The sequence below is a fragment of the Mustela lutreola genome, chromosome 16 (assembly GCF_030435805.1).
Source record: "Mustela lutreola isolate mMusLut2 chromosome 16, mMusLut2.pri, whole genome shotgun sequence".
In the NCBI taxonomy this organism is placed as follows: Eukaryota; Metazoa; Chordata; class Mammalia; order Carnivora; family Mustelidae; genus Mustela; species Mustela lutreola.
The window spans coordinates 56,559,028-56,579,955 of NC_081305.1; the positions used below are offsets into that span (position 1 = coordinate 56,559,028).

The following is a 20,928-nucleotide window of genomic DNA, read 5'->3' on the forward strand; positions in this document are numbered from 1 at the left end:
TCAGATCCATGTCCTGGAAGGCGGGGAGGTGAAGATCTTCAGCAGGAATCAGGAAGACAATACCAGCAAGTACCCGGACATCATCAGCCGCATCCCCAAGGTGGGCGTCTGCCGGAGTTGTGCAGTAGTGTTCCTTTGAGGGAAAAGAAGTCCTTCCAGTGGAGATGAAGAGTAAGGACAGGCATTTGAGCATGATTAGCATTTGCAAAGGCCCTGTGGTTGGAGGGGCCTAGCCAGTCCATAAAACAAGAGAGGCTGGCCTGCTGGGGTGCAGAGTCTGGGAGGGCCAGAGGCTGACCCAGGAGAGCCCCCACAGCTTTGGGGAGCTGGAGATGGTTTTTAGCAGGGATGCACTGCGATCAGACTTGGGGTTTGCTCAGAGCACCCTGACTGCTGTGAGGAGAGTGGGTTACACACAGGGTCCATGCAGGAGCAGGGAGACTGGTAGCATGATGTGGCCTTGGCTGGACTGGGCTCAGTAAGATGGAGGACTGGTGGTGGCTTAGAGATTTCAGAGAGGAGTGGACAAGTTCCCGGAGAACTGACAAAGGCCACTGGGTTTCCAACTTATGGGACCAAGTAGTAAGTCTCAGAAAAGTTTGTTTTTCCCTTCCTATGGGCATTGAGGGTGTGTATTCATACATGCGTCTCTAAGTTAGCATCAGTTCATCGGTGGATCTCGAGAGCTGTGGAAGGAAAAGAACATTTGTTTTTCTGGGCCTGTCTTTTGCCCTCATCTCCTACCTCTTAGTAGTCCCAGCTCTCTCTTTTCACCTTTCAGATTAAACTCCCATCAGTCACATCCTTCATCCTGGACACAGAAGCCGTGGCTTGGGACCGGGAAAAGAAGCAGATCCAGCCATTCCAAGTGCTTACCACCCGCAAACGCAAGGTAGCCTCCATTCCCCTCTGCTGCCTGCCATAGTCACACACTTTCTCCTCTTCCTCCCAGCCTTGCCCCGACCCCAGAAGAACAGAGTGTCCACTGGGATGTGGTTCTTGCTGCCTTTTACAGGGTGGCTGCCACAGCTCCAGCCATTGCATTCTCATCCCAGCATGCCAAGTACAAAGGGGGAAGAGCCCTTTTCCTATGTCTCTGTTTCATCGTGAAAGATCAGTTCCAGGAGGCCTCCCCACAGTCTGTGCCCCGCAAACTTCTTTTCCCTCAGTGGCCCGAACTCTGTCCCATCAACACCATTAGCTTATAGCTAATGTACAGGGAGGCTGGGAGAGCAAATATTTGACAAAGGGGAGTGAAGTTGTTGGGATTAGCTGAGAGCCATCACGATGCAGAGCCTGGAGCCGGGAGCATTGTCACCCTCACGGGTGTGTGGCCTGTTGGCTGGAGAGAAGGGGAGAGTGGTAGGTGACAGGTGTCTGCCTGGGGCATGGTGGGAGGCACACTGACCATGCCCCGTCTCCATCCCCCACCCCTGCTTTCCCCTCTGTGCCAACCCAGGAGGTGGATGCAGCAGAAATCCAAGTGCAGGTGTGTCTGTATGCCTTCGACCTCATCTACCTCAATGGACAGGTGAGTTCCGGCTGTGGGTCTGGGGGCAGGTGGGGGCTGTGTGTGAGCTTGGGAGCCAGAGGTCTGTGGGGCCACACTCAGGCAGCAGTTCTCAAAGTGTGGCCCGAGGACCCCTGAGGGTATCTCCAGGACCCTCACAGGGGAGTCTGTGAGGCCCCACCCACCTTCCCCAGCTCCGCAGCTGGGCAAGGCCAAGTTTCCCCGCGAGGCCACCATCTGAGTGCACATGCACACGTGAGAGCCCAGCTCCATTAACAGCCAGACATGGAAGAGTTTGCACAAACATAAACTAATGCCACCTGTTCCCTAATTTTCCCTAACGCGGGCACATTTCATAAAAATTTGTTGTTGGGTTAACATATGGGAGGCGTTGATTTTAAATGAATTAACAAACGCCCAGATTTCTCACTTTTCACGTAGCCAGTATAAACACGCGATTTCGTCGCGGGTACTCCGTCGCTGCTCTGGTACATATCCAGAGATGTAACCCACATATACTCAAGCTGTCTGGAGTCGGGGGTGTCCCGAGACTGGAAAGTTTGCCAACTACTGCTCTGGGGCTGGGGTAAGAATCGGAAGCCAGACCACCTCTTTTTACATCCCAGCTCTCCCTTCCTGGGTGTGCAGCCACAGGCCAGTGACCTAGCCTCTCAGGGCCTCCGTTTCCTTATCACTACTGGGATCAATCACCAGAGTCTCCCCTTAGGAGAGTCTCAGAGTGAATCTGGACGCAGAACGGATGAGTCTGGGCTGTTGAGATAAGTTCCATGCCCTTGCAGGGATGGAAGAGAACAGAAGGAGTGAGCTCCCCATCTCAGGAAGCATCCTACCTCAGCCTGGTGGAGGAGGGCCATGCCTCCCCTGGGGCTTGATGGGCGAGAGCTAGGTGACTTCTTCCCGCAGCCTGCCCGATGGTTTGTAAGAACAAGGCTTCCTGCCAGAATCGGTTTGCTTGGTTTCCAGCAGGGCTGTTCTGAAATCAGGGGAGTGCACAGAACATGAAAGGGGGCAGTTAATAAGGTCACAGAGAGTAGATTAACTTCCAGAAGGTTGGCAAGTCTGTTTCACCATATAAAGCAAACAGTGTTCTCCCACGAGTGGATCTGGTCTCAGAGCTCGGCAGATGAAGGCCTGTGGGCCCGATCTGTCTCAGCCTTTTTTGTCTGTAAAGGTTTGATGCTCCTGTCCTCTGACTTCTGCCCAATAGCCCACAGTTGAGCGGTTGCAACAGAGGCCAAGTAGCCCACAGACCCGGGAATATTTACTGTCTGGTTCTTTGTAGGACAGGGCTGCCGACCCCTGGATGAAAATGCAACACATTCTCAGAAACACATTGAGGTTACATCCCTGTGGTCGTTGGCTTCCTTCTGGCTCTGTTCAGCCGGTGTTGAATGAGGAACCGTAGCCCTAATAACAGGAGTCTGTTCCCGTCTCCAGTCCCCGCGCCGCTCTTGACCTGCCCTTGAAATTGGTCCTTTCCCTTCTCAAAATCCTGGTGCCGGCATGGTTCCTCCCTGTCCAGCCGGTCCGTCGGGAGCTGTGCAGTGGCTGGTGACTCTCGGGTGTCCTGTCTGTCCCAGGCCCCGGCTTCTTCTCATCCACAGTGATGTCCCTTTGTCTCTCTCTTCCTGCCCCACCCCCAACCCAGTCCCTGGTGCGCGAGCCACTTTCCCGACGCCGGCAGCTGCTCCGGGAGAACTTTGTGCAGACGGAGGGCGAGTTTGTCTTCGCCACTTCCCTGGACACCAAGGACACGGAGCAGATCGCCGAGTTCTTGGAGCAGTCTGTGAAAGGTGAGGGTGTCTGGGGCCGGCTGCCATGTGCGTCCCGCATGCCCGCCCGCCCCAGCCCCAGTGCCTTCTGCAAGCTGGCTGTCCTGAGCCGCGGCTTCACAAAGGCCCCTTGTCCCTATCTCCCTCAGACTCCTGTGAGGGGCTGATGGTGAAAACCCTGGATGTCGACGCCACCTACGAGATCGCCAAGAGGTCACACAACTGGCTCAAGGTGAGCTGGCCCGGCTGCCCTTCCCACATCCGGCGATCTTTCCACACCGGGTTCCAGCCCCCACCTCACCCCATGGGTCTCGGTCCTGCCTGGCTCTCAGTCCAGCCAGCCTGAGGCCGCCCCTCTAAGCACTGCCCCCACCTGAGCTCCATGGAGCTACGTGACGTTTCTGTTCTCTGCGTGGGCCGTCTGGGTTGAGTGGGGACAGCAAGAAGGGAGTCAGCCAGGCCGTAGACGAGATGACATCGGGGTCGATGAGCATCGTGAAGAAAGCAAGTCGAGGTCAGGGGCCAGCGAGGATCTTGCAGTGCTCTGGTCATGGGGTCTGGTCTGATCCTCTCCCGAGCTGATGCTTGGGTCAGGACACGGATGACAGGAAAGGGTCAGCTGCCTGGAAATCTGGGACAGAGTATCTAGGAGAAGGGTGGAGGGAACAAGTGCAAAGGCCCTGAGGTCGAAACAAGCAGGGAACGAGGCCTTTGAGGCGTGAGGTGAGTTCGGGGTGGAGAGCAGCTCAGATCAGACAGCACTTTGGGGTTGTTATAAAATACTCTGGGTTTCCCTTTAATGGTTTTGAGAAACCAGTGAGGTTTTAAGCAGGAAGTCCCATGGTCTGATTATCATTTTGCACAAGATATCTGGCTGGCCGTGAATGGCAGATGGTGGGGGGTGGTGCTGGGCAGAGCAGGTGCCTGTGGGCAGGCACTTTCGCATCCGCTCTGGAAATCCAGAAGCTCCTCCCGCGGCCAGTTTCAGCCCGGCGGCCGTCCTCGGCCTCTGCGGGAGCTCTCCCTAGACTCACGCCAGCCCCGGCTCCACCAACCGCGGAGCCTCCAGCAGCGAGGTCCGCCCCTTGGCAGCGTCCCCTCACCTCCTGCCTTACCTTCCCAGCTGAAGAAGGACTACCTCGATGGTGTGGGCGACACCCTGGACCTCGTGGTGATCGGCGCCTACCTGGGCCGTGGCAAGCGGGCCGGCCGCTATGGGGGCTTCCTGCTGGCTGCCTACGACGAGGAGAGTGAGGAGCTCCAGGCCATATGCAAGGTGCGGGGAGGCAGGAGGGAAGTAGGGTCCACTCAGCCTGGGGAGTGACGGGGGGGGGGGGGGGGGGCGGGGAACAAAGAGGCTCTCATGCCGTGTGTAGGATTATTTTTTTTCTAGGTTTTGTGTGCTTTTTCTGATCCTGTAAGTAACACTTGCTTCACGTAGAGAAATGCACTGTCATAGAGAAAGTTTTAAGGAAGCTACGTCAAGAATCGAGTTCAGCTGCGGGTGAGGATAGCTGACGAGGGTCTTACATTTCTCTCACGTAAGGAGAAGTCTGAAGGGGGGGGGCAGGTGGCTCTCCGATGTCACTGGGGACCCAGGCTTCTCCCCCATGCACAGGGGTTTGATCATGGGCTTCCAACCTCATCTTCATAATGTGGCTGCAGGAGCTCCAGCCTTCATGGCCGTGCACGCTCTAGGCAGCAGGAAGGAGGAAGGCCTTGAGCAGAGGGATATGTCCCCTGTATCAGCCTCAGCCAGTGAGCAGCTTTTGTGGCTTGGGCCAGAATTCTCCTTGGCCCTCACCCATGCACAGGGCAGCTTGGAAAATGCGGTGGTCTGGGTTTTTGTTTAAAGCTACGCACATTGTTAACCCAACAAACGTGAGGCTTTTGCCACGGAAACAGCATAAACTGTTACCCACAACTCCAATGCTTAGAAATAACCACTAGTAAGAAAAAATGTTTTTAAAGATTTTATTTATTTGACAGAGAGAGAGAACCCAAGCACAGGGAGTGAGAGAGGGAGAAGCAGGCTTCCCACAGAGCAGAGAGCCCAATGTGGGGCTCGATCCCAGGACCCTGGAATCATGACCTGAGCCAAAGACTGATGCTTAACCAACTGAGCCACCCAGGCATTCCAACCACTAATAAAATTTGAGGGACTGTCTTATTAACACCTTTACAAAGCTGTGATCTTTGTATAACAGTAATTTTTTCCCCTGCTTTTTGTCCTAGAAATACCGTGTTTTAAATGTCATCAGATACATTTAAGTAACATAGTGATAAAAGATGTTAGACCATTTGCCCTTGTCTTTAGGACTTCTAGAAGCACAACTCGAATGTGTTAAACTTAAAAATAAAATGGTCCTTTATTTTACCAGCAAAAATGGGTTTATTCAGAAATAACAGAGAATTGCAGTTGGGGACGTGCAAGCTGTGGTGAAACCATGGGCTCATCCCATGAAGGAGAGGAATGTTATTTTATGGAACAGAAAGAGGCAGGGGAAGGGGTTGTTTTGAACAAAAGTTCACTGGAGAGGAAAAAGAATAAAGGACCAACCTGGGGTGGGGTGGGGACTACTTCTCTGAGGGCTAAGTGGCTGGGGTGGTTGCTTTCTCCTCAGAGAGCAAAGTCTGTCTTTCCCTGCGGGGGCCTCCACCCTGGGAGCCCATCATGGAGGCTTGGGCTGGCCTCTGTCATGGCCAGTCCTTCCTGTAACTCATGATCAGGGGCCTCCCTCAACCAGCCCCTGACCCTGCATTAGTGAGGTGACCTGGGATTTTTCACAAACACTTGTGGAAGAGTGTTCCAAGAGATGGGTGCGCTCCGCGCAGCTGGCCGGGTCCCTCGTGGCCAGCGTGGCTCTCACGAGTGACTCCACACCGCACAAGGTGCTTAGCCCCAGGGAGCCATGGCAGAGGTGGCCTTACCCGTTCGGATGTATCGCGGGGCACAAGCCCGGCTCTGGCTCACGCTCTCGACCCACGACTGTTCTGGAAGAGCTCTGTGCCAGAGAAACCACCGAAGGCTCTCGACACACAGAGGGCTTTCCGGTTGGCATTTCCTATCTGTGGTTTGGAGACGTGCATCTTGCCATGTCTGCCGGCAGCCGAGTTTTTGTTAGGTTGGACAACGTGGGTAGGTGAGGGAAAATCTTCGGCAGTGTGGAGATCGGAGAAGACAGCCTGCTCCGGGGCCAGTGGGCTATGGGCGAGCCTGGGGACCGGATGGAAGGAGCCAGGGCTTCTCCAGCAAGTGCCAAGTGATGGGTTGCGGGTGGGCAGGGGACCGCCGCTGGGAGAGGGGATCCCCATCCAGGCACCCCCACCCCCGGCACTTCCTCTGTGGTTTCCGTGGGTTCTGGCTTGGCCGGGGTAGGGTGGGGGCCTCCCCTGTGCAGAGCTGGGTCCTTGGCGGCAGGAGCCCCGGGCTGCATGGCTGAGCCACTGTCCTCCCCGCAGCTCGGAACCGGCTTCAGTGACGAGGAGCTGGAGGAGCACCACCACAGGCTCCAGGTGAGGGGCACAGCCTCGCCCCCTGTCGCCTTGTGTGTGCGCAAGGCTCTGGCCCTTCACCCTCATAGGGGCTGCAGGTGCTGGAACAGGCTCAGGAGACCCACATGTCCAGGTTCAAGTCCTAGCTCTGCCAACTGCTAGCCCAGGGTGTGGGTGAGGGAACCTCTGCTGCCCTGAGGGGAGGGGATAAGTCATGGGGAGCACTCTCGCGGGGGTCCCTGAGTCTGCCCTGAGTGAACCCCAACAGGACTGGGGAAGCCCCTAGTAATTGGGACTGTTGGTGGCACGGTCACAGGTATTTTGCGGGTACAACTCCCTTTCCTGTGCTCTCTCTGCTTCTGTGACAGTCTTCAGTTTTCTCTCTGTCTCTCTGGCTCTTTTGTTCATTACCCCCATCCCCGCCCAGGCTTTTCCCTTAAGACATGCCTGTGTCACCGTCTGTACTCGTGCCCCATTTTGTCCCCTTACCCGTCTCCCCGATCCCCAACCCCCAGCCTTGACTTGGAGACCCGAGACCCTGTCCTCACACCCACTGCCGTTGCCCGCAGGCCCTGGTGCTGCCCAGCCCGCGCCCCTATGTCCGGGTGGACGGCGCCGTGGCCCCTGACCACTGGCTGGACCCCAGCGCCGTGTGGGAGGTGAAATGCGCTGACCTGTCCCTGTCCCCCATCTACCCTGCTGCCCGGGGCCTGGTAAGTAGCCGGGGCCCTGCGGGCCGAAGGCAGCAGGAGGGACCTGGGGTCGAGCTTCTGGATGGGAGATGGAGAGCAAGACGGGAGATGGAGCCCACGCCTGTGCCCGGGTTGTAGTAACTAGGAGAGCTTGAGCTCACATTTTTTGGGGCACCCAACAACGGGCTCCACGTCTCAATGTAAAAAAAAAAAAAAAAGAGAAAGAAAGAAATTCCACAGGTGCAGAAAGTAGACACTGAAGTTATTTTCTTTAATACCAATAAGCTCACATTCGGCTCCTCAGCGTTTTTGAAAACACAGTTCTTCTGAATGTAAAGCTTGGGACACTTCCTGCTGGGCAGTGACGTTGGCTGGGGCCCATCTTTCCCGACCGTAATTCGTTTCCACGTTGCCAGGTTTTTAAATCCCCAGGCTGATCTCCCTGACCAGTGGCTCCGCCCCCCAGGCCAGCTCCACGGCCGGCCCGGCGCTCGGGGAGGCTTGAGTTCAAAATGTGTTTGCTTTTCAGCCCCCTCAGACTTCAGGCTCTAGCTAGCGTGTACTTCTCTGATTGGGAGTGGACTTAAAATTTAAAGGCAGAACTCGGGTTTGTTTTTTCACCCAAGATCTAGTTATTTTAGAGAGAGAGTGCAGGGGTTGGGGGTGCAGAGGGCGAGAATCCCAAACAGACTCAGCCGAGCGCAGAGCTGGCTCAGGGCTCGACCTCACAACCCTGAGGTCGTGACCTGAGCCCTAAACCAAGCATTGGACGCTCAGCCAACTGAGCCCCCCAGGGCGCCCCAGAACTCGCCTTTTTACATCAAATTTCTGTCTTAACATTTCTCGCTCAGGCTCCCTGTTAGGCAGTCAGGGTCCCTCGGTGACAAGTAGCAGGAGCGGCGTAGACGGAGCTTCCGAGCGAAGCGGGTGCCCTGCTCGCAGGCCGGGCCCTGCCCCACACCCTCCCATGCTCACGAAGCACTGAGCGAGCCCGGCCTGCAGCTGGGTGGGGGTGGGTAGAGCCCCGGATCTGAGGGCGCTGGGCTGGGGTCACACAGCCCCTGAGCTGGGAGCTGGGATTCAAACTGTGCTGTCTGTTTCTCAAACCTACCCCGGGTCTCTGCTGCCCTGCCCCCGGGTGACAATAGGACGGCAGCCGAGGTCCCAGCTGCTGGCTCTTAAGCTGTCATTGTGCTCCAAGTGCTTTATTTCCTTATTCGGTCTTGACAACCCGTTGCTTGGCCCCGTTGTATGGATCAGGAAACCGAGGCCAGAGGGCAGGCACGGGGAGGAGACCCGGGCTGGGGACCTGCTGCCGGGAGCGGCCTGTGGCCTGGACCCCAGGAGCATCTCCACCCTCGCCCCCTCCCCCAGGTGGATGGTGAGAAGGGGATCTCCCTTCGCTTCCCTCGGTTTATCCGCGTCCGTGAAGACAAGAAGCCAGAGGAGGCCACCACCAGCGCCCAGGTGAGGCCTCAGCCGGGGTGGGCTTGCCTGGCCACACCAGCTGCTCGGTGGAGGGTTCTGGAACTGAGGTTGGGGGGCAGCCCTGGGGCTTCTGAGCCCCTCCGCCACTGCCCGCTCTCTGCAGGTGGCCTCGCTGTACAGGAAGCAGAGTCAGATTCAGAATCAGCAGGGCGCGGATCTGGACTCCGACCCGGAAGATTTCTACTAGGCTCCTGCCCGCCCAGGGGCTGGGGGCCGAGGGCGCAGAGGGGCAGACACGCAGATGTCCTCTTGCTCGGCAGACCTGCTGTTGCGGTCGGGGGGGTCTGGAGTGTCACAGGTGTGCATGCGTGTGTGCGTCTATGTGTGTGTGTGTGTGTGTGTGTGAGGGGGATGGGTTAAGCGGGGTCTGGGATTTATTCGATCATTTTCTTCAATAAATAATTATTGAACACCCGGCGCTGTGTCAGGATGTGTGCTGGGCTCTGGGGTGCAGCCCCAAGGAGCTCCCACATGGGTGGCATGTGACAGGCCCCATGCCAGCACCTTTCCATGCATTTCCATGGCGCTGGAAACATCTCATGTCCACACAGCCAAGCAGGACGGCCACTGGCCGTGCCCGACCACTGAGCCATGGTGTGTTTTATTTCATTTTCATGAATTTTCCTTTAAGCAGCCACATGCTATTAGGAGACAGCAGAGACATGCTACATGCTATTAGGAGACAGTAGGAGACAGCGGTGGCCTTGACCATAAATGTTAACTCCAGTAACCCGCAGCGGTCCTGCCAGGCAGGCAGTGGGGGGTGGAGGGCACAGAGCAGGGATTGGGCATCCAGGCCCGCACCGGGGTTCTAACCCAGCAGTCCGGCTCCAGACCCCATCCTCGTGGGAGACAGTCAGTGCAGTGACTGTGAGACCCCCTCCCCAGCTCTACGGCCCACCGACTGGGGACTACTGATTCTGGGGTCTGAGCCGTGAGGTTTGGTCACCCATAGATCCCCAGCCCCGTGGTTCCCTTAGGCACAGAACCCAGTCTTCCTGAGGAAAGCAGGGCAGGGGGCATGCTCTTTCTCCCCCAACGCCTCTGCAGACACCCGAGAACACATGCACCCGAGCAGCTGTGGCCGCCTGGCCCTCTGCCAGGGCTGGGCGGGGACGTCCTCATTCACCAAAGACCTGTGCAACAATTTTTATACCCCCATTTGACAGGTGGGGGCACTGAGGCAAAGGGATGGAAGTTAGTTTCCCTACATCCTCTATCTAGGAGACAGAGGGCCAGGATTCGGTCCAGGTGGTCTGCAGGAGGCCCTGTTCCCAGAGTGCCTCTGGGGGGGAGCCTCATGTGGCCCCTCGAGGGTGTGGAACCTAATCCCTCAAGCAGTGAAGGTCTGGAAGTGACAAGATCCTGCCGATGGCTGGAGATGCAGATGGTGAAGGGATGACCCTGGGGTGAGAGGTCCAGGGGCTGGGGGCAGCAGCTAAAACATCTTTCCTTGGTGCAATGCTTCTAGAACTTGTCGAGACCCATCAAGGGCAGAAGGTGCTCGGAGCGGAGTCCTGGGAAGTGTGTGCAGAGCAGGGGAGGGGACAGGAGCGCTCATTCATTATTGCGCATGAATCGAATATATAATTTCGAATTGTCACATTACTGATGATGTTCATTTGAATCATTTGATGAAGATACGGTCTGCTCGGTGTCCCCCCTATAAAGCGATCCTCCTTTGCAATTAGCATATTGTAAGGGGTACCTTGTGCGATGTAAATAAATACTACCACACCTGGCACTCTTACTGCTGACCGTATGGATTCCTGGTTTCCTGTGTTACCCTGTATGCCCTGTTGTTGTTTATTTGGATTTTCAAATTGCCCCTTATATGGCCGGGGAGCTTCTTCCGGCTGACCTCTGTCCCTTTGCCGGGACCCCACAACTCTGTCCTTGCTTTACTGCCCAAGAGGTTTTAGGGTCATCTTAGACTTGCTCTTCCTGCTCCAGACGTGGGAGCAGCCCAGTCTCCCAGGACTCAGGCCCTTTTCGTGGGGAATGGTATTTAGAAGTCAAGCCCCGGATGCTGGAGGTGTCCTCTTAGCTCGATGACATCCCCGTGCACCCATGACGTCTGTGTTTACTATTAGGTCCCTCTCTCTGTACCGAAACCCACCAGTACAAACCGTGCCTCTGATTCTCATCCCGATACTGCAGACTCCTCTTTCCCCCCTTTCTGTACCCGTGAGGAACCTCATTTCCCTTTCTCTGTCGTAGAATCCTGCGTGCCACCCCTCTCCCTTCCGCGCCCCTACCCTGTGCAGCAGGACTGCCCTTCTGGCCCTGACCCCGCGTCCAGGCCCTACACCGTGCTGCCCCCGTGAGTGGACATCCTAGGGACCTGCCTTCAACACCTTCTCACTCAGCTGCTGCTGCTCCCACAGGGCCCGCCAGGCTCCTCTCCCCATGCCCCAACACTCTGTGCCCCACTGTCCCTAGAACTCCTCACTGTGTGGGCACCCCCTCACTCCCACACCCGATCTGAACTCTGGCTCCCTGTCCTGATTCCCTCCCAACCCCACCGGTAGAGACCCTCAGCGCCTCCTTGGGCTTTCTTTCCCCAACCCCCTCGCTCGCTCGCCCTTGTGGCTACTTCCTGAAGTCGGACTGTCACTGGGCTCAGTGATTGCCGCTCCCTGAGGCCTTGGGCCATGTCCGCTACGTCTTCACAGGCCTGGAGGCCGGCGGAGACCCGGCTTGGAGCGAGCACCCTGCAGGCCTGCTGGAAAGCGAATCAATAGGTGCCCTCCGCTCTAATCCCCGGTTTCGAGACCATCCAGTTCTATTCTGGGGATAAAAGGTCAGAGGCTGAGACTGGCGCCCCCTCCACGTCACTCAAGCCAGATGGGGAGGCAGGAACAGCTCTGATCCCTCCCCATCCTCGGGAGAGATTTCTGCTCCAGCTGTCACAACTCTCGGACACTGGGACCCGGACTGAGGGAGAGGCCCAGAGAGGCAGGAAGACTTGGCGAAGGAGTGCCAGGGAAGATAAGGAAGCCCAACCCGCCAAGGGGGACGGGAAGGAGGGGGACAAGAAGGAGGGGAAGCTGCCTTGAGCCTGGTGCCCGGTGCCCCGTGCCCTGCCCCTCCATGCAGTTTCCCATGGGCCCCGCCTGCATCTTCTTGAGGAAAGGCATCGCCGAGAAACAGCGGGTGAGATGGCGGGCAAGGCAAAGGGAGTCCGGGGTGCGGGGTAAGAAGGGGCATGACAGGTGCAGGGGCCGGGGGCCAGATGGGGGGCCCAGGCAGGGGGTGCATGCCTGAGAAGGTAGAATTTGGGGAGCTCGGAGGGCCAGTGAGGTGGGTGAGGGTGAAATCAGAAGTCAGCAGCAAAAGGGGGAGAGGGAGACCCACAAATAAAAGGGGAACTGGGGTGTCCCTGTTTGTCACCACCCATTCCCTTGGACACCCAGAACAAGGACAATGATGACACCAGTAACCACTTCACCACGGCGCTGCTGCGTGCCCAGCCCTGCGCAAAGGGCTTTGCTTTCCCGCTGTTATTTCATCCTGTTAAGCCCACGAGGCCATCCTTGCGTTCCCATTTCACAGATGCAGATGCTAAGGCTGAGTCACAAAGCCCCTGCCTTACGCAGTTACTGAGTGGCAGGGCCCATTCAGATCTATTTGATTCCAGGGGGCTTACCTTTCCTTGTTAGGCTTTCAGATGATGGGTGGGGGGAGGAAGGAGATGAGGGGAGGGACAGTAAGAGAAGTTGTGGGGGGGCCAAGAATAAAGGGAGAAGCCTGAGGCTGGTGGGGCTCCCCAGGTGGCGTGCCACATGCCCAGGGACATGGCGCTCAGATGGGAATGCTGGTCCCATGCAACTGAATGCTGGCCCCATGCAAACGGCTTCTAACCCTTGGGAGAAAGAATGGGGCCCGTAGGGAAAGAATCAAGGGGGTATAGTGGAAAGAATTTTGGCTCAGATTTCAAGTCTCAACCCTCACTGCACCTGACCTTGAGAAAGTGATTCAATGTCTCCCTGCCCCTGGAAGGGCTCTGCCACTTAGGAACCGTGTGACCTCTGGCCATTTCCTTAACCTCTCTGTTCCTCAGCTTCCTCTCAAGGAAGATGGGAATGCTGTTTGGTCCTACCTCCCCGGGTGGTTCTGAGATTTAAATGACATTGGCGCTCAGAGCACGTTAGCTGTGATTCCAAGCCTCGTTTTCTTGTCCCAGAGAAAGGAGGGGATTGGATGCCGTGGCATCGAAAGCCTCTTGCAGCACAATGGGAGGGATGTCTGTTCAGGAAAGACAGAGGGAGAGAGTTCAAGATTCCGGGATAGGAGAGAGGAAATGGGAAGTGATGAGAAAGAGGGTGAGAAACCATCAGGGTGGGAGTCAGGATGTGGGAGAAGGAAGAGGAGGGCGGGGTGGGGAGAGACAGGAAAGGGAAGGGGCTGCTCGGAGGAGGGAGGGGACGCGTTTAGAGAAGTGGATATTGGCTCCCTGACCCTCTCCAAATTCCCTCTCCCTGCATTCCTTTCCAGGAAAGACCCCTGGGACAAGATGAGATCGAAGGTAACCTCTGTCCCCGAATGCCACCTCATTGTCATCCACCCCTAGGCTTCTCCCTGTGCATCTCAGGGTAGACCCTTCCCATGCAAGCTTCATCCCCCTCTCTCTTCCCACTCAGCCGTGATGTTGTGCAACTCCTCATGCTCACTTAGGAGCCTCCCAAAGTGTTTAGAAGACATACCCATCCCTAAGTATCTCAGAGACCCAGGAGAGACACATGTATGAGTTTTTGGGTTTCTGTTTATTAATTTTTTAATAAACATATAATGTATTTTTGTCCCCAGGGGTACAGGTCTGTGAATCGCCAGGTTTACACATTTCACAGCACTCACCATAGCACATACCCTCCCCAATGTCCATAACCCCACCACCCTCTCCCGATTCCCCTCCCCCCAGCAACCCTCAGCCTGTTTTGTGAGATTGAGTCTTTTATGGTTTGTCTCCCTCCCGATCCCATCTTCTTTCATTTTTTCTTTTCCTACCCCCCAAACCCACTTCCTCATATCAGGGAGATCATATGATAGTTGTTTTTCTCCGGTTGACTTATTTCACATGCATGAGTTTTAAGTTGAATCAAAAACTTGACTTTTCTTTTGGTGGTTTGAAAGCTTCGCATAATTTCAGCCCAGAATTTGGAGGACCGCCATGCCGTCGCTTTGCAGTGTCACGGATCATTTCTCTTGTACATTTTGGTCTTGCATGTTACAATCTCCAGCCACATTTCATACATCACTCCTGTTTGAAACTTTTGTTTTCAAATATGCCTTCTCCTTTGCAAAGTCCTTAGTTGGTGACTCCCTGACGGTTTCAAGGGATGCCAGTTCCTCCCCATGGACTGTTTCAGGTTCCCCCAAAGTTCTTCTCTCTTAACTTTTCAGAGCTTCGGGAAGCATTTCTTGAGTTCGACAAGGACAGAGATGGGTTCATCTCCTGTAAAGATTTGGGGAATCTCATGAGGACGATGGGTTATATGCCCACAGAGATGGAGCTCATTGAACTGGGCCAACAAATCCGCATGAACTGTGAGGCCAGGGCGGGAAGAACTGCTGGGAGTGGGGGAGGGCTGTGGTCGAAGGGGGAGGGATGTGAGGCTAAGCCAGAGAGAAGGAAAAGGGTAGGGGTCCCTAGGAGTCTGGAAGTAAGGACTCCAGGATGGACTCAGGGAGGCAGTGTTGGAAGTGGATAAAAGGGTGACTCTTCAAGGCAGATTTCGGTTCAAGACCCACTTCTATCATTTACTGATGGTGGTACTTTTGAAATGTGGAGTCAGCTCCCATGCTTGAGTCCGTTGCCCCACCTGTCAGGAAGAGATGATGTCACTCCTTGTGGGATTGCGATAAAGGAGCTGATGCAGGTCAGGCTTAGCCTCCAGTAAGGGGTGATTTATGGAGGTCACAACCACAACCACCGAGATGCATTGGTAGAGGGCAAGATTGGAACCCAGTTTATCACCGGAATCAAACTTGGGATGGATTTCAGAGCTCATTTTGAGAAGGAAGCTTGGACAAAATTGCTCTGGGCTTTGCTTCCAGGCGTACCACAGAGTAAATGAGGCTAGGCATGGATGGGATCGTGTTCCTATCCGGAAGGGATTTGGCTCCCACTGAATTCACTCTCCCCCTTCTACAGACCAACAGATGAGCGAACGTAGATCTGAACCAATTAAGAGATTTGCCCAAGGTCACAGGGACAGCTAGTGACTTCCATCCCACACACCCAATCCATCCTGGTTGGGATTAGAGGGACTCTGTGCCCAGGTTGGCTGAGAGGGAAAGTTCTCAGAAGGCAGGGAGATCAGAACAGTTCTCCCTGTTGAACAGACCTCCAGACCTCAAAGGGTCCAGTGGGGTCATGGGGGGTTGATTCCTTGGCATCTCACTAGACCTGCCTCTTCTGTCCTCAGTGGGTGGCCGTGTCGACTTTGATGATTTTGTGGAGCTGATGACGCCCAAACTGCTGGCTGAAACAGCAGGGATGATCGGTGTCCAGGAGATGAGAGATGCCTTCAAGGAAGTGAGTTAAGGGTTTCATGGTGTCAGTGCTTGAAGGAAACCTCAGGGTTCTATGACTGGTCTTCAAGTGTAGACGGAACCCACCCAAACCAAGTTTTTTGGGAACTATAATGGATGTATAGGGAAGGAAAATGACATCTTCCAAACACTTGCAAAGCACAAGGCCCTCTACACATACTCTCTAGTTTATACATCATATGGAACAGTAGGAGTAAGTGACTCCTTACCCCAGTTATGCATATGTGAACAATGAGGCTTATGGAATTTACAAATCTTACCCAAGTCCTGCAATCCCCAGAACACACATTAGGACCTCTAATTTCCGTGCCCGTAATGGAAAGAAGGAATCCAATAATTTGAGATCCCACAGGGGAATGCAAAGAGATAATCTGGTTTAACCCACTTGTAGAGATGCTTTAAAAATGAGATCCAGGGAGGTGAGGGGCTTGCTGAAATTCGCTTTCATCCCCTAATAAAATGCGTTTCTCAGGAGCGCCTGGGTGACTCAGTAGGTTAAGCATCTGCATTTGATATATAGCAGTGTGATTGAGGAACTCATTTTTTTTTCATTTTATCTAATTTTGATTACTTTCAATTCGATTATTTTTTCAATTTTCACTTACATTCAACAGAATATAAATTCAATTTGTGTGAATTTAAAAACAAATACACAGTTCAGTTACTGGGAAACATTCCTTTCAGAAAAACTTGGGTGTGTGGTCTACCTTTTCTTTTATTAAAAAAGATTTTATTTGTTTATTTGAGAGGGGGGGGTGAGCAGGGGCAGAGGGACAGGAAGAAGCAGTCTCCTTGCTGAGCAAAGAGCCCAACATGAGACTTGATCCCAGGACCCCGAGATCATGGACTGAACTGAAAGCAGATACTTAACTGACTGAGCCCCCCAGGCGCCCCTGATTTGTTTTAAACAAACATGAACACAAGGCTCTGATGTATAGACCATGTGGGGATCCAGAGGACCAATGGGGGGGGGGGGCTGTCATGATGGTCCAGGCAAGAGATGATTGTGGCCTTGGCCACATTAGCATCAGCTGACTAAGGAAGGATAGTTAGCTGCCCCACCTGCTTGGGATGTAGAACATATGAAACATTCCAGTAGATCGGTAAAGTGTTTGCAGCATGGAGTTTTGAAAAGAGTTCATTGATTCAGCATACCAGGTGGCAGGCACTGTTTGGGGCTGGGCACAGGGCAGCGAATCGGGCAGTGAACAAGGCTGTGCTGATGACCACCTTCGGGGACCTGACCCGCCTGTACACCATGTGCAAAAGCACTTATCTTAATTCCTGACCCACAGTTAACTGGTCAGTAAACACTGCTCTTGGGATTGTCGTACTTGTGGCTGACATCACCCCCCCTGCTTCCATCAGTTTGACGCCAATGGAGATGGAGAGATCACCCTCGGGGAGCTGCAGCAGGCCATGCAGAGGCTCCTGGGAGAGAAGCTCACACCCCGTGAGATCTCGGAGGTTGTGCAGGAGGCCGATGTGAACGGAGATGGTACCGTCGACTTTGAAGGTGACGTTACATGGGGATAGCCACTGGTAGATGCTTAACCCTCTGAGCTATCCAGGCACTCTGACAAAAGCTAAATTCTTAACCCAATATTCAAGTGCATCCATAGTCTGCCCCCACCCACTCCACACTTCAGCAAACTCTCTCTGAGCTGCTGTGCTCTGGGGCACACTTGTCCCCTGCTCTGTGTCCCTCAAATCCTATTCCTTTTTCCCTGGTGTTCCTTCCACTTCCTGCACCTTCCCCATCAGTGCATTCTTAGGTCTCATCTCTCCCTTGGGAATCGGCACAGCGATGCCTCTGCCAAGAAGCTTCCCTTCACCCTTAGCTGGGTGTATTAAACCCCACTCTGTGGTCCTACAGACGTTTTCCTGTTCCTCTCCCTTCAAAGGGAGTAATCTCTGAAGACTTTGATGCTCTGAGTTGTGTTCACCTTCCGGGCCGTCAGATTCCTGGAGGGTGATGAGGGATGTTCTCTGAACCGTCCACTGTCAGTCCCCAGAGGGAAGTTTGGTAGATATTCATTGCATGACCACAACTTAGTAAACGTTTACTGGATGCCTGCTGGATCTCGCCAGGCTCAGGTGTGCAGGGGACACCACTGGAAATCTGGACAAGGTTGGAGACAGATCCCCAGGCAGGGGAGGGACAGACTGACCTCAGGACCTGGGTGGGGCCCTGGAGCTCATCTGGCATGGAGTCACAGAGCAGTCAGGGTCACCCTGCCTTCATTCCAGGCTTTGCCACTCACCGTCCTCGTGACCTCAGGCTCACTGGTCAGCCTCACTGACCTCTGTTTGCCTATCTGTAAAAATGGTATTTTCTCCTCCAGGATTAGTTGAAAGTATGAGATCAGATAATCACAGTTATTATTGAACACTTCGTGTGTCTTATAAGCATGATCTTGTTTAACCATCTGAAAGACTATAGAAGGCATATGGCCGTCCTGTGACTCCCAGGTTGGAGATGAAGAAACCGAGGTACACCGGGGACTTGCCCGCAGATCCCCCATGGTTCCTGACACACACACATACAGTAAGGGCTCAAAAGTAAAGCTGGCCGCCCTTACAAATATGTGTCTCACCAGGGACTTTTCTTTGCAGAGTTTGTGAAGATGATGTCTCGCTGAGAAGGTTCCAGAATCCCCATACCCCCCTCCCTGGCCAACATGGATCAAACATTTGCTGAGGACTGAATCCCCCTGGGCCCTTCCAGGAGAGAGGGTGGGAGGGTGCATGGTGATGGACCCTGCAGAGAGAGCATGAGCTGAGGTTAGCCTGGAGTGGTCACTTTGTCCAGATAGCACTATGGGGTGAGGGGTACCTCTCTAGAGTGAGATTAAGAAAGAAGAGTCTACATACGGAAATGAGATTGGGACTAGGGTTAGTGTCACTCCCCCAAGACACCTTTTGACTTTTCATAATCCCCAATGCCTATGTCTCTTCCCCAGCATCCTCTTGGGTCCAACTCCTGAAAAAGTTCAGCCCGTAGTCCACACTTCCCCCTTCTTGCTTCCAATCTCCTCAGTTTCTTTCTGCCAGTAAGAGGGGGCATGCCGATCTTGGGGCTACAAATGGAATTCCTGATAAGACTGGGCTTAGAAATGGTTCATTAAAGAGGCTTTCAAAAGTGAGCTTAGCCCGTTTTGTTCATTTCTTAGAAGCTCAGTCTGCTTTTTCCCCTCTAGCCTCCTACTTCCTTTTCCTTGTGTAAGATACTCAGGCCACTGAATTAAATCATAAATCTGGATTACCAAGGTTTAGGGCAAGCTGATCCCCAGGGGAGTTAATCCCCTGCAAAACGTCATCAAGCAAAGGTGGGGGGGGGGGACGGGGAGTTCTCAAATTCCAGCTCAGCCAGGTGGGGTGGAAACCATTCCTGAGAACCCCAGCCCCCCTGCATTGGGCCACACCGGGAACTCCGGGATATGGCCTCTGTTAGGAGGGGCGTCATGCCAGTCCCCACACCCTGACATTGACCTGCACCCTGTCACCGGAGGGTCTGTTCCTCCTCACCTTTACCTGAGGGCAGGATGCTCCAGGAACGCCAGGTCCCCAAAGTACAAGATTTGTGTCCCACCTTCCAGAAAGTTTTCCTCACATCTGAAACCCACTAAGTAGATGTATATAATAGGTCATCCAGTTCAACAGCCTTGTTTCGTAAAATTAAAATTTTGTTTTTGCCCTTCCTTCCTCCCTGTCTCCTTCCCTTCCCTCCGTGCCTTCCTCCCCTTCTGCGCTGCATTTATTCAACAGTGATATATGAAGTTGTTGCTGTAGGTGCTCTTCCAAGCATGGGGCTCCCATGATGAATGAAATACACCAATCCCCGCCCTCCTCCCAGAGAACTTACATTATAAAGGGAGGAGACAGACACAGAACAAAATACATGATTAAATATAATCCTAGTTAGTATGGTCGAAGTTGGTAAGAGATATGGAGAAAAACGGAGCAAGAAGGTGGTTTAAGGGGTCTGAGAACGAGCAGGAGTCCCCATTCCATGCAGGGATATCAGAGAGTCTACGGAGCACCAGGGGCATATCCAAAGGAAGAGCACTTCCAACACAGTGTAGAGCAAATGCAAAGGCCCTGAGGCAGGAAGGTAGTTGGCTGTGTTGGAGGAATGGTGGGAAGCCATGGTGGTCGGACAGAGGTAAGGGGGTGGATTAGGGTTAAACCATGATGATGCAATGTTCTAGATCTGCACTGTTATGGTAGTCACTCACCACATGTGGCTACTGAGTTTTAAACCTGGTGAATGAGGCTGAGAAACTGAATTTTATTTTTATTCTGCTAAATCAACATTTTACAACACTGATTTTATGAATGATGTCAGGAGGGCAAGGGGAAGGGGATTCCACATAAGCAAGGCATAGAGGCTGGAGTCGGGAATAGGGCAGGGGCTGGAGTGTACTGAATGAGGGGGCAGAGGCAGGAAGTGTGTGAGGGAAGGCTGGAGACAAGGACAAGGCACATGTAGGATCTGGGGGGCAGGAAGGCCAGGTTTCCTGTGGCATGTTTGTATGTGACTGGCGTGTAATGGTTCTTGAGCCATGGTGGAATGAGATCTTCGGGCTTCTCCAATGTCTATGCAATGTCATTTTAGACAATCAGATTGGTACCGTGTGGCTGAATGGTTAAATCTATCCCCGATGTCTGCAGGCAGTGTGGGATAGTGGTCACAATTGCTCAGTGTTTTATGAAAGAGGAGGAGGGGCAAGAGGGGGGAGGGGGAGAGGGAGAACAATAACACGAGGATGCATCTGGGCTCACAGGGAAACAGACTCTGTAATCAATTACTGATGTCTGCCACTGGCATAGGGGAAGGATAGTCAAGGTAGGATTGCAATGAATTTTCTTTTTTTTTTTTAATTCTTTATTTAAATTCCTATACTGTTAACATATACTGTATTATTAGTTTCAGGGGTAGTATTTAGTGATCTGTCAGTTGCATGTAACACCCATTACATCGAGTGCAATGACTTCTCTACATTCTCTACCTTCTGTTTACTTACAAATTTATTTATTACTGATTTAACAAGTATCTACAAATGCTCCACCCAAATCTACCATTTCCCAGAAAGAGAGAGCAGGCTGCAGTTCCTTCCTTGGGCTCCTGGGCTGAGAATCTGACCTCCCCCCATGAGACTCACCAATGCCGTCACCAATGCTTCCTTCACCACATTCCTGTCCCTCCCCATCTCTCTCATTCCAAGAGGTACAAAAAGCAGCCCTGGGGTTAACTGTGGGCTCCTGTGGTTATGCCACATTTCCCTCCGTTTTTCACAAAGGACCAAGTGATCAAGCAAAATGGCAAACAAGGTATTTCTAAAAGCGATTAAACTTGAAAGACTCAATGAAAAAAACAAAGCAGGTTCTAAAC

The 20,928-nt window shown here is 53.6% G+C and overlaps 2 protein-coding genes across 3 annotated transcripts in view; both read left to right on the top strand.

The window, feature by feature from the left end:
- LIG1 (DNA ligase 1) overlaps positions 1 to 9,393 on the top strand; it is a 37,116-nt gene extending 27,723 nt beyond the window's left edge. For both annotated transcript variants that reach the window (XM_059153518.1, XM_059153517.1), the window contains 10 exons: positions 5 to 100; positions 782 to 892; positions 1,460 to 1,531; positions 3,180 to 3,324; positions 3,453 to 3,535; positions 4,427 to 4,579; positions 6,766 to 6,819; positions 7,368 to 7,511; positions 8,865 to 8,957; positions 9,082 to 9,393. In XM_059153518.1, coding sequence (XP_059009501.1) covers positions 5 to 100; positions 782 to 892; positions 1,460 to 1,531; positions 3,180 to 3,324; positions 3,453 to 3,535; positions 4,427 to 4,579; positions 6,766 to 6,819; positions 7,368 to 7,511; positions 8,865 to 8,957; positions 9,082 to 9,165 — 1,035 coding nt within the window. In that variant the 3' untranslated portion in view covers positions 9,166 to 9,393. The remainder of the gene's footprint in view (positions 1 to 4; positions 101 to 781; positions 893 to 1,459; positions 1,532 to 3,179; positions 3,325 to 3,452; positions 3,536 to 4,426; positions 4,580 to 6,765; positions 6,820 to 7,367; positions 7,512 to 8,864; positions 8,958 to 9,081) is intronic.
- A 2,678-nt stretch (positions 9,394 to 12,071) lies between these two features.
- Positions 12,072 to 18,326, top strand: CABP5 (calcium binding protein 5). Its single transcript, XM_059153021.1, has 6 exons — positions 12,072 to 12,134; positions 13,476 to 13,506; positions 14,382 to 14,525; positions 15,407 to 15,516; positions 16,902 to 17,049; positions 18,150 to 18,326. The coding sequence occupies exons 1-6, from the start codon at positions 12,072 to 12,074 to the stop codon at positions 18,173 to 18,175; spliced, it is 522 nt and encodes a 173-aa protein (XP_059009004.1). The 3' UTR covers positions 18,176 to 18,326.
- Positions 18,327 to 20,928: the final 2,602 nt, after the last annotated feature.

What these genes read in the sequence shown, in the direction of transcription:
- CABP5 (XM_059153021.1), top strand. Translation starts at nt 12,072, where the DNA reads ATGCAGTTTCCCATGGGCCCCGCCTGCATCTTCTTGAGGAAAGGCATC. An exon ending in GGGACAAGATGAGATCGAAG is followed by an intron (nt 13,507 to 14,381) that starts GTAACCTCTGTC and finishes TTAACTTTTCAG; the next exon opens with AGCTTCGGGAAGCATTTCTT. An exon ending in TGGTACCGTCGACTTTGAAG is followed by an intron (nt 17,050 to 18,149) that starts GTGACGTTACAT and finishes TTTTCTTTGCAG; the next exon opens with AGTTTGTGAAGATGATGTCT.